At 45.6% G+C, this 12472-nt stretch overlaps 1 protein-coding gene across 5 annotated transcripts in view; it reads right to left on the bottom strand.

Moving 5' to 3' along the window:
• The window catches only part of NDE1 (nudE neurodevelopment protein 1), a 36290-nt gene that overhangs the window by 2029 nt on the left and 21789 nt on the right, over positions 1-12472 (bottom strand). For 4 of the 5 annotated variants that reach the window (XM_018040247.1, XM_018040248.1, XM_018040249.1 and 1 more), the window contains exons 5-8: positions 5601-5737; positions 4103-4282; positions 2761-2852; positions 826-977 (exon numbers count right to left, since the gene is read on the bottom strand). In XM_018040247.1, coding sequence (XP_017895736.1) covers positions 826-977; positions 2761-2852; positions 4103-4282; positions 5601-5737 — 561 coding nt within the window. Of the gene's footprint in view, positions 1-4; positions 129-825; positions 978-2760; positions 2853-4102; positions 4283-5600; positions 5738-12472 lie in introns of those variants that run through there. The other variant, XM_018040250.1, reaches the window with a different exon arrangement.

Raw genomic sequence — 12472 nt, 5'->3', positions numbered from 1 at the left:
TCAGACAGAGCAAACCAAGTTAAGCGGACATTACAGCTGTTCTAGGCTGGCTAGCACGGGGCCCACCAAGTTACAAGGGTGAATATCAAGGTCGGGAGCAGTGACTCACTGGGTCTCAATTTTCTCTCCTGTGAAATGAAGAAAAGGACACTGGCCATCTAGCGCTCATGGTCCTCCCCCAAAGCCACACAAAAAGCCCAGTCGCAGAAGACCCTCCAAAGAACACCCCCGGCTAAAGGTCCAGAAGTTACGTGCATGCTGGGGAAAACAAATTCTTCCTCTCCTGTCCTCCGTCTGCCACTGACACCCCAAATCTACGTGGCCCAGGGGCCAGTGAGATGGTGGCACATCTTAGAAAATTCTAGAATGTGGAGGCCACCCTGATTTTCTTCAGGCCAGAAAATAAATGAAGCTGTTAGAGGTCAGGTTTGTGTTTTCCAATCCGGTGACTGGCTTCAGGAATCCAGTCTGGCTGATTTAGTTTCCTGAAGGTTCCAAAGGGTTTAAAAAAAAAAAAAATCAAAATCCTCTTCTGGGGGAAGCAGAGCAGTATTTGAAGCCTGAGTCGCAAACAAGTGATTTATACAAAGGGCTTCTCACAGCATGACTGGGAGCTGGGGCTGTAGAGTCAATAAAAACGACCCTCTTCCTGGCCATTTGCGCAAACCAGAAGATATCAACTAACTCGGTCTTAAGGGATAGAGAGATATGCTGACATAATTCCTGCAACTTTCAAAAACACGGCTATCGGTCGGGGGTCAGAGGCTTCTGGCTGGAGTGGACAGGTTCTCCCGACACCGAGGAGGAACAGCGCAAGGCACTGACCCTTTGTCGCCTAGAGGCACGCTGCTGCCGCCGGGCCGCCTGTCCACGCTGTCTCTGTTTTTGCTCCCCCGCCCCGAGGCTGGGCCACTGGCTCGGCTTGGGGACTGATCGTACACGAAGTTCCGGCAGGAAGCGAGTTTGGACTCCAGGGCCTGGAGAGAGAGATGCTTTCACTGCTCAAGTTGAAGACAAGAACCCTTACACTTCTCATCACAGCCCATACTGTTGTTTGGTCGCCCAGCTGTGTCCAACTCTTTGCAACTCCCTAGACCGTAGCACACCAGGCCTCCCTGTCCCTCACCACCCCCTGGAGTTTGCCCAAGTTCATGTCCATTGCATCAGTAATGCCATCACTGTTTTTATGTGTATGGGCCATCAGAGCCTATTCACATCACAATCACTTAAGATAGTGGTTCTCAAACTAGAACCATTAGTTTTAGAACCATTGTATTAGAACCCCAAAGCGTGCCCTTCTTGCCCCCCCATCAAATTCAGTGTACATCTAATTCATACAACTGGTGGTCTAAGATATCTGCTGCTGCTGCTGCTAAGTCGCTTCAATCGTGTCCGACTCTGTGCGACCCCATAGACGGCAGCCCACCAGGCTCCTCCATCCCTGGGAATCTCCAGGCAAGAACACTGGAGTGGGTTACCATTTCCTTCTCCAATGCATACATGCATGCTAAGTCCCTTAAGTCATGTCCGACTCTATGTGACCCCATGGACAGCAGCCCACCAGGCTCCTCCATCCCTGGGATTCTCCAGGCAAGAACACTGGAGTGGGTTGCCATTTCCTTCTCCACTGAGATATCTAGGATATCTAGGAGCCTCCTAAAAAGTCCCTTACCCTACCTATGATCCAAGTCTGCCTACAAGAAAGAATGAAATGGACTTTTGGAATCATTCACTGTCGCTGTTACCTAGGTAAACACACATCAAGTGGCAGGAGGTTTGAACAAGAACTTGCCTTGCTGGAAACAGGCCCTCTGAGAACCAAACGGGCACTGAGATCACCCTGGGCTTCTCTATAACCTAACTGTTAAAATCTGTCTGTAAAACGGCAAACCAGGAAACCAAAAGCCAAAAAGAAAAACATGGGAAACGAGTCACAAGCTCCTATTAACTCTGAATACACACATTCTGGTCAATGACAGACTGGCAGGATTCAAAGTATGTGGCTTTCCATTTGCAAAAACTTAGAAAGGCATAAGTTTTAAAAATAAGAGAAACAACTACAGAGAATAGCTGTGTGATTTCTCAAGCACCAAAGACTCCTTCCCTGCAATTAACATAAAACCTGTAAGGTCATGTTCTCTGTCCAGCCTTTCAAGATATTCTCCTTAACTCCCTGAGCAAATAAAAACCATGTCTGACAAAATATGATCCCCTGGAGAAGGGAATGGCAAACCAGTTCAGTATTCTTGCCTCAAGAACTCCATGAACAGTGTGAAAAGGGAAGGCAGTTTTCAATTTTTCTCAGTTTCTTCAAACTGAGAAAAATATCATTAATACCATTCAAACTTCCCCAATTGCCAGGGAAGATGGCCCAGGGAAAGAACGGTATACCTGGGGATCTAAGGGTGCCTCAGGGTCAGAGCCTGGGTTTGTCAGAAACAGTGCTCCCCGAGGGCCTTCCCTGGCGGCGCAGTGGTTAGGACTCTGGGCTTTCACTGCCCAGGGCCTGGGTTCAATCCCTGGTCGTGGAACTAAGACACAAGCCACGCAGCCAAGACCAGCCACATGAAACTTTAAAAATCAGAACCACCACCCACAGATGCACAGCAGTTCTAAGGGATGAGAGACGAGCCAGGCCTGCATCTGCGCTCATGACGCCTCTGCCAGAGGGCGAGAGCCAGTAAGGTCACGCCTCGAGCCTCCCGAAGACAGAGGATGCCACGTGAACGCCGGGCAGCACACCACGCGATGCCGTCTTACCCCCACTTTCCGCAGCAGGTCTCCCACGATGTTGAGGGCTGATATCCGGGCTGCGGGCGTGAGGGGGGTCCCCCCAGTGGTGTCGTCCAGGCCTGTGTGTGTAAAAGGACGCACACGTGACACCAACACACACGGAAAAGTCTGTGCACGAACGTCTCTGAGTGCAGAATCCGAAGGTGGGCCCCTGTGCCCTCTGACCCCCAACGCTGCCCTCTTTCAATCACGAGGGTGCTGCCCGACATAACGAGAGTACCTGATGACCAACTTCTCGTAGCCTTATGATGACTATACTCAGTATTTATCTTTAGATGCTATTCTTTGAAATAAAAAAAAAAAAAGCAAGTCCTCTGAAATTCTGAGGAATGCCATGCAGTGAATTAACATTCCCAGCATCTGAACAAGGCCCACTGGTCACGGTTCTGCCCCTTGGAGTCCCCTCTCTCTGCTGAGCAGGGCGCCAGGGCTTGGAGTTCAGCATCACCCGGGCGCTCCTCAGAAACGCAGGATCTCAGGTCCTGCCCACACCTGCTGCAGCTGAGGCCCAGCTGAGGCACGTGCTTAAAGTGGGATTAGCCTGGGACTCTGGCAACGGCACACTCTGTGCCTGCTGGGCACAAGCTGAGGGACAGGCAGTATGTGGGGGGGTCAGCCTGGAGCTTGCCCGCCATCCGCCAGCTGTGTGATGTCAGCCCAGCTCCTTAACTGGGAGTCCCAGTCTCCTCATCCATCAGATGGGGGCAGGGCTCGCATCACTTGCTTCTTGGGCCTCACTGCAAATCCAAGGAGGTCGTACGTACCCACAGAGCACAGCAAGCAGAAAGGCTGGCACCGCCTGAGTGCTCAGCAATTGTCTATTATTATTATTTGTTATTAAGTGGCCCAATCAGAGCCGCACAGCTGATCAGTCATCAGAGGGGCTGGGTGAGCACTCCATTTCTTGTTTTTTCCCCCTACTCAGCACAGGTTATGCTGGGATCAGTTCTACAGGATGTATTGCTGGACCCACAAAATGTTTTATCTCGTTACTGAAGTATTTAACTTGGGAGATTTCATATACAACACGAGGACTTCTGGCCTCTGGTCCTTACGAAAGGACCCACGCCTCTCGTGGCTGAAGCAGAGAGGCAGCGGCCCCTCTGGACGAGACTTCTGTCCTCCGGTTTGCCGCAGACTCCCCTGCTCCCTGTCGCCTCACATTCAAGAGGCTCCTCCCACCTACCGCATTAGTCTGCCCCTGTGAGCCCTGCCTCTGCTCCCTGCTGCACAGCCTGGCCCTACTTCTCTCTCACCCAGGAAAGCCTTGTGAAGCCAAGAGAACTCTCCCAGCTCCCATCCCCCTTACCACGTCTGAAGGTCCCAGGAGTGTTTAAACTAGAGCTGGGTCCTCGATGAGCTATGGGGGTAGATGGCACGGAGCCAGTGGCCTGCACCGCTGTGTCTGTCCTCTCAGCGTCCACAGAGCTGGGCATGGGTGTCCTGGGTTTCTCCTGCTTTTGCTGCACAGCTAATTCCTGTCGCAAATCTAGGCGAGGAAAAGGATTCTGATTAAGTCCTTGTTGCAGGTGATGGGGCAGGAGACAAGGGTGAGCAAGAACCGCACCAGAGTGAGGAACTCCTGGTGGAAACCCAGAATGAAGCATACCCCATGGGACCTTGCCTCGCAGGCTTGCAAGACCACACAGTTTTTCTTTTGAGTAAAAACAAAAAGATTAAAACAAAAAAAAACTTTTAAAATTATGACTGCACTGTTTCGGGAAAATTCCAATGTATCAGGATTTACAGAGTACCAAGTGAAGACATGCCTTTCCAATCCACCCTCAAATGTTCAGCCTCATGCCTGATCACTGTAACATGGGAGTGAGCGTTTCAGTCCTTTTGCTCTGCATTTTCACACATACAGTTTATATATGTGTGTGTGTGTGCATATCTTTTAAGCCTATAATTTTTATTAAGCATAACTAGAAACATACATCTACTATCTATGTACTTTCCCTCTTCAATGTTATGTCCTAACAAGCTATGACATTTATATCTGTATCATGTTTGTTTCAACTACTTAACATTCCACAAAATAAATCTGTGTAATTTACATAAGCAAATCATTATTGACGAACATTTAGGAACATTTTAAACTCGAGAATTTTACTTTTTAATCCCTCTTCTACTGGCTACACATTAGAAATCAAATGAACGTCATAAACAATTAACTGGGACTTTAACAAAGTCTCTTCCGAACCCAACTAGGATGACTTGCGAATGTGGTAGAAGGCTGGGGGAATTCCCTGGTGATCCAGCGGTTAGGATGCCACGCTTTCACTGCCAAAGGTGTGTGTTCGATTCCTGGCTGGGGAATTAAAAGCCCACAAGCTGCATGGCATGGCCAAATTTAAAGAAAAAAAAAAAGCCCTACCTCTAGAAGTGCTCCAAAGAGCAAGTGCTGATGAGATTCCTGAGTTCCAAGCCACTTGCATTAGCAGCCATCACGTTTCAAAAGTAAAGACGTGGCTAGCAAGTCCAGATGGACTGGCTAGCAAGTCCATCAACAGGCATTCCCCCCTCGCCACAAAACTCCTGTGCTCCTGCTAAGCATAAAGCTGGTGATGGACTTAAATACCCACTAGGGGTCTTTACAGAGTTGGACATTTGACAGTCCCTAGCACAGGGCAGAAATCAAGCCTCAACCTGCCCGGTGTGATCCCCACCCTTGGACCAGAGCGCCGAGAAGGCTGCAGATTTCCAGCAAAGGGCGAGCCGGGCGATGCTGTGGGACAGGACACCCTCGGGCTGGGAGAGGGCACAACACTGGTCAAACCCACAGACCAAAGCCCTGGCTGCCTGACCTCTGGCTTCATCCTTCAGTCGCTGCACAGATTCCAGGAGATTCTCCTTCTCATCCAATTCGCTCTCCAGGAAGGCATTTCTTTCTATGGCTTGATTCAAACGCTGTTCAAAGTCCTCCAGTGACATGATCGTGGCCCTGGGTGAGAGACCAGCAAGGTTGCCCGAGGGAACAAACGCATCCGTTATGCACCAGAGAGACGAGACACCTGGGGAGCGGGCCCTGGCTCCCGCACGTCCTAATCCCAGAGATGAGCAGCCCCTCGACTTCGGGACCCGGCTCTTCACCTGCACAACCCGTCAGCTCATGAGGCGCACAAGGCTGTCCCGCGGGTTAACTGAGAGCATGTCCATACAGCACTTACAACACGAGCCAGGACCTAATTAGGGCCACAGACAGACCCCGCTCAAATGCCAAAAGCTGCACGTTCCGTCTTGTCTCAGAGACTCAGCGTGTAGTCAGCACTCAGAACACCCCACTAAGGTGCACGTGCGATCTAGTAATCATGCATTATCCCTCAATCACCTTAACAAGTTCAGAAAGTTTCAAACGCCCAGCCCAGCTGCCCTAACCACCACGTATTTTGGAGAGTGTAGACGGGTCACTGGAATGTCATGTTAAAGGCACTGACAAGTGCAGCAATAAGGAAGTCTGTTTAACTCTGTCTGGGATGTTCCTGGTGGATAAGAATCTGCCTGCCAATGCAGGGCACACAGGTTCAATCACTGGTCCTGGAAGATCCCACATGCTGCAAAGCAACTAAGCCCAAGCACCACAACTACTGCGCCCACACTCGAGAGCCCTCGCATCGCAACTGCTGAATCTGCGTGCTACAACTAGTGAAGCCCGTGTGCCCCAGAGCCTGTGCTCCACGCAACACGGGAAGCCACCACAACGAGCATCTTCACCATAAGGAAGAGTAGCCTCTGCTCGCTGCAACTAGAGATAGCCTGCAGGCAGCAACGAAGACCAAGCACAACCAAAAAAAAAAAAAATTATCTTTAACTCTGTTTGGACAAGCTGCGTTCTCTGGGACTGTTTCCTCACATGCAAAGCAGAGGTGTAGGGGTAGTAACAGGACCTCCGCACGGGGTGGGGGAAGCGGAGTAACACAGAACAGGTATTTCACAGATGCTTGACAAATGTCAGCAATTCTCCTCGCTGATTCCGTGTTTATGTCCGAGGACCTTTAACATCCCCTGTATTGTATCTCATGGTGACTAAAAACGTCTGGAATGAAACCCTCCTGGCTCTAATACGTAAGACCATCTAAGTGTTCTTAAGGAACTTGACCTCTCTGGACCTCCAGGCCTTCAACAGCCAAGTGAGAATCAATCATTTATCTCATCCATCCACAGATGAATGGATAAAGAAGCTGTGGTACATATATGCGATGGAATATTACTCAGCCATAAAAAGGAACGCATTTGAGTCGGTTCTAATGAGGTGGATGAACCTGCAGCCTATTATACAGAGTGAAGTAAATCAGAAAGAGAAACATAAACATCATACATTAACACATATATATGGAACCCATAAAGACGATACTGATGAGCCTATTGGCAGGGCAGCAATGGAGATGCAGACATAGAGAACAGACTTATGGACACGGGGTGTGGGGTAGGAAGGAGAGGGTGGGATGAGTGGAGAGACTGTAGCATGGAAATATATACACTAACACGTGTAAAACAGGCAGCCAATGGGAATTTGCTGTATGACTCAGGGAACTCAAACCAGGCTCTGTGACAACCCAGAGGGATGGGATGGGGAGGGACGTTCCAGAGGGAGGGGACATATGTATACCTATGGCTGATCCATGCTGATGTATGGCAGAAACCAACCCAATATTGTAATTATGCTTCAATTAAAAACAAATTTAAAAAATCATTCATTTCTTCAGCACTGCTTTCTAAGACCAGATTGAGTCCTAATGTAGGAACTAGTGTTCCTACCTCAAAGGGTCTTTTGAAGTAAAGAAGATAAAGTTACGAAAAATGCCTGATTAAAAACAATAAAGGGATGATATTTAAGAATACAAGACTGGAATCAGTTAAAATGACCCTAAGGCTGGCAGGTCAAACAACAACAAAGATGCCGTAGCTAGGAATTCATGTAACAACAGACATCTAAGATTTGAGGCCACAGAGGCCTCAAACATATGTTATGTTTGAGGAGGCAGACCCCAAATCATAAAGAAATCAATTATCTGTAAGTTATCTAATAAGTTTAACACCATCCTAATAAAAATACAGGCTTCCCAGGTGGTGCTAGTGATAAAGAACCTGCCTGCCAATGCTGGAGACATCAGAGATGCAAGTTAGATCCCTGGGCTGGGAAGATCCCCTGGAGGAAGGCATGGCAACCCACTCCAGTATTCTTGCCTGGAGAATCCCATGGACAGAGGAGCCTGGAGGGCTACAGTCCACAGGGTCGCACAGAGTTGGACATGACTGAGCAACTATCACTCACATTCAGCATTTAATAAAAATACGAACAGGTTTTTATTTGAGGTATTGGCACAGGAGGACTGATTTGAAAGATGATGAGATAACGGAACAAGAATGGTCAGGAGAAGAACGTTAATAGTAAAAAAAGAATGAGACCTTGCCGCTTGTGACAACATGGATGGACCTAGAGAGTATTAAATCAGAGACAGACAGTATCATATATTTGTTACATTTAGAACCTAAAGAATATTAATAAATGAATAAACACAACAAAACAGGGTTACAGACACAGAGATTAAACAGGTGGTTGCCAGAGAAGAGGAAGTTGGAGGAGGAGAAAAATAGGTGGGATAGATTGAAAGTGAAAGCGTTCATCGCTCAGTCAAGTCTGACTCTTTGCAACCCCAAGGACTGTAGCCCACCAGGCTCCTCTGTCCATGGGATTCTCCAGGCAAGAATACTGGAGTGGGTTGCCATTCCCGTATCCAGGGGATCTTCCCGACCAAGGGATCAAACACAGGTCTCCTGCATTGCAGGCAAATTCTTTACCAAGTGAGCCATTAGGGAAGCTAGATTAAGAGGGACAAAGTTCCAGTAGCAAAATAAATGTCATAGGCATGAAACATACAAGGCGGGGAATACAGTCTGTAACTATGTAGCATCTTTGCTTGGTGGCAGATCTTAAAGTAGACTTCTTGTGGCTATCATTTTGAAATGTATAGAAATACTGAATCACTATGTTATATAATAGGAACTAACACAGCAGGTCAATTATATTTCAAAACAAACAAACAGATTTTAAAAAGGGGATCAGATTTGTGGTTTCAGGGGCCAAGGGAACTGGATGAAGATGTTAAAGGTACAAACTTCTAGCTATAAGGTAAATAAGTACTAAGGACGCAACACGCAACGTAATTATAATCAATACCGCTGTACGTTAAAAGTTGTTAAGAGGTTAAATCCTAAGAGTTCTTACCAGAAAAAGACCACTTTTTTTTTCCAATTTTTAAATGTTGTATCTATAAGAGATGATGGGTATCTACTAAATATATTGCGATAGTCATTTCATGATGTATGAAATTCCTTGCACACTTAAACTTATACAGTGCTGTATGTCAATTATATCTCAATAAAACTGAAAGAAAAAAATGGCCAGGAGAACTCTGAAAGAGAAGAGGTCAGGGGAGCTAGTTCCACCAGAAACAAAGAACATGTTATTATGAAGCCTCAATAATGTAGAGGGCTGCAGTGTGCAAGTTACAAGAGCAGACAGGTCAAAGAGAACCAAAGGTCCAGAAATAGATCCAAATGCATGTGAGAATTTAATTTATGATAAAGGTGGCATCACAAATCATCAATGAAAAAGACGCCTGGTTCAATTTTAGGTCTGGGAACTACCAGGTAGCCACCTGGAAAAAAATTAATGTTGGATCTAATGTTGCACCCCAAGATTAACTTCAATTGGGTCAAAAACTTAAAATCACTAATTGGTCAAAATCTACTATTGGCCAGAGAAATGAAGAACAACTTCAGCAGCATTTCTGGCGTTCCTGAACTAATATGGATCAATAACCACCTAACTGTATACAGTTTGACTGGGTAATACCAGCAGGGCATGGCACTTGGGTCTATTGTTACTTTGTGAATATTTACTTTCAACTAAAGGTAAGTATCCTAGTTGTCACCTGAGTGACAAATAGCTCTATGTGCTTTATATGCTGAAATTCTGTCAACTGATATATAAAAGCATATCTATATACAAGAATAAAATGCAAAAAAGCATATTTATTATAGTAAAATGATGCAATACATAATATGAAAGCTGCTAACCTCACAGACAGTTATGAGAAACTGCAAACAGGCAAGTGGAAAAATATATTTTCAATAAATTTTCATATTAAGAGATACATCTTCTCTTCAATAGAGGAGATTAAGAAGAGGAGGCAAGAATACACAGAAGAACTGTACAAATAAGGTTTTAATGACCTGGATAACCACGAAGGTGTGATCACTTACCTAGAGCCAGACATCCTGGAATGTGAAGACAAGTGGGGTCTCAGGAAGCATTACTACAAAGCTAGTGGAGGTGACAGAATTTCAGCTAAGCTATTCCAAATCCTAAGAGCTGATGCTGTTAAAGTGCTGCACTCAACAGGTCAGTAAATTTGGAAAACTCAGCAGTGGTCCCAGTACTGGAAAAGGTTAGTTTTCATTCCAATCGCAAAGAAGGGCAATGCCAAAGAATGTTCAAACTACTGCACAATTGCACTCATTTCACATGCTAGCAAGGTAATGCTCAAAATTCTCCAGGGTAGGCTTCAACAGTATGTGAACTGAGGACTTCCAGACATACAAGCTGGATTCAGAAAAGGCAGAGAAACCAGAGACCAAATTGCCAACATTGTTTTGATCACTGAGAAAGCAAGGGAATTCCAGAAAAACATCTACTTCTGCTTCATTGACTATGCTAAAGCCTTTGACTGTGTAGATCACAACAACTGTGGAAAACTCTTAAAGAGATGGGAATACCAGACCTCCTTACCTAGCTCGTGAGAAACCTGTATGCGAGTCAAGAAACAGCAGTTAGAATCTTACATGGAACAAAGGCCTGGTTCAAACTTGGGAAAGGAGTAACATAAGGCTGTATATTGTCACCCTGTTTATTTAACTTATGCAGAGTACATCATGCGAAATACTGGGCTGGATGAATCACAGGTTGAAATCAAGACTGCAGAGAGAGATACCAACAACCTCAGATATGCAGATGATACCACTCTAATAGCAGAAAGTGAGGAGGAGCTAAAGAGCCTCTTGATGAGAGTGAAAAAGCTGGCTTAAAACTAAACAGTCAAAAAACTTAAGATCCTGGCATCCGGTCCTGTCTCTTCATGACAAATAGAAGGGGAAAAAGTAGAAGCAGTGACAGACTTTGTTTTCTTGGCTCCAAAATCACTGCGGATGGTGACTGCAGTCATGAAATTAAAAGACGCTTGCTCCCTGAAAGGAAAGCTATGATGAACCTAGACAGTGTATTAAGAAGCAGAGACATCACTTTGCCAACAAAGGTCCATATAATCAAAGCTACGGCTTTTCCAGTGGTCCATAGGACCATAAAGAGTTGGACCATAAAGAAAGCTGAGCGCCAAAGAATTGATGCTTTTGAATTGTGGTGTTGGAGAAGACTCTTGAGAGTCCCTTGGACTGCAAGGAGATCAAACCAGTCAATCCTAAACAAAATCAATCCTGAATATTTACTGGATGGACTCTGGCCATTTGATACGAAGAGCTAACTCTTTTGAAAAGACCCTGATGCTGGGAAAGACTGAAGGCTAAACGAGAAGAGGGCAGCAGAGGCTGCGATGGCTAGACAGATCACTGACTCAATGGACATGAATTTGAGCAAACTGCGGGAGTCAGTGAAGGACAGGGAAGCCTCGCGTGCTACAGTCCATAGGGTGGCAAAGTGTCGGACACGAATGAGCGACTGAACAACAAAATTCCCTGAATCATTCAAGGTTACCCTTTCACAAGGTCACCCTCTACTCAGTTGAAAGTGTTATTTAATTTTACAGACATACAGCTGGAGGGAACAAAATAAACAAATAGCTGATGGTGCTGAGAAATTACTGTTCTTGCAGTACATGGTCAAATTTTTCACACATAACTACTAAAAATGTATAATGAAATTGTAAAGTTTTTTTAAAAAAATAAAACTTCAGCATTCCAGAACTTTATTCATTCTAAAATGACGATTTGGGTCTCTACCTGTTAGGGAATTTAAATAAATAGTTTTGTTTAGGCTTCAAACACAAAGCAGAACAGACCTCTGACATTGCTTCTAAGCTGCCTGAACACTGTCCTGACTGACTGACCTAAGTGCAAGAAGACAGGGGACAAATCTTGAAATTGTTGAGCCTCTGGAGGGGCCTTGGCCAATCAAGCCCCAGGCTTAGCAACACAACATTCCAAGCTTTACAAGAGAAAACAAATAGCATTAATATGAAACCAGGGCTGCAATTTGCTCACAGACTAACGATGACATCAGTTTGTGTCCTACGATTAAAAGCAGGAACTCCAAACTGCAATATTTGAAGTCTCACCCAGAGCGGACGCACTGCCTGGGCCCTTTACCCAACTGAGACTCCAGATGTGCTGTGTCACGAGAATTCCCAGCGCTGTATGAGTCTGGATGTTGGTCAAAACCCAGCACAGTACCCTCTGCTGTGTCTATTTCTCTTTTCTCTTAATGTTAGTATATTGAAAGTAAGCTAGATAACCTTTAATAAATATTGGTATTATTTATTTGTATATAACAAGCGGCTTATTTTGTTACCAAATCTTCGAGCTTGAGACAAAAGTGAAAACTTTTGGCAAAACGCTACCACATCTGATGGTAACATTCAACTATTCACCATTTATAACTTTA

Source organism: Capra hircus, chromosome 25, assembly GCF_001704415.2.
Source record: "Capra hircus breed San Clemente chromosome 25, ASM170441v1, whole genome shotgun sequence".
Taxonomy (NCBI): domain Eukaryota; kingdom Metazoa; phylum Chordata; class Mammalia; order Artiodactyla; family Bovidae; genus Capra; species Capra hircus.
Note: the sequence above shows the minus strand (reverse complement) of the source record. Positions and strands in the feature narration are given on the sequence as shown.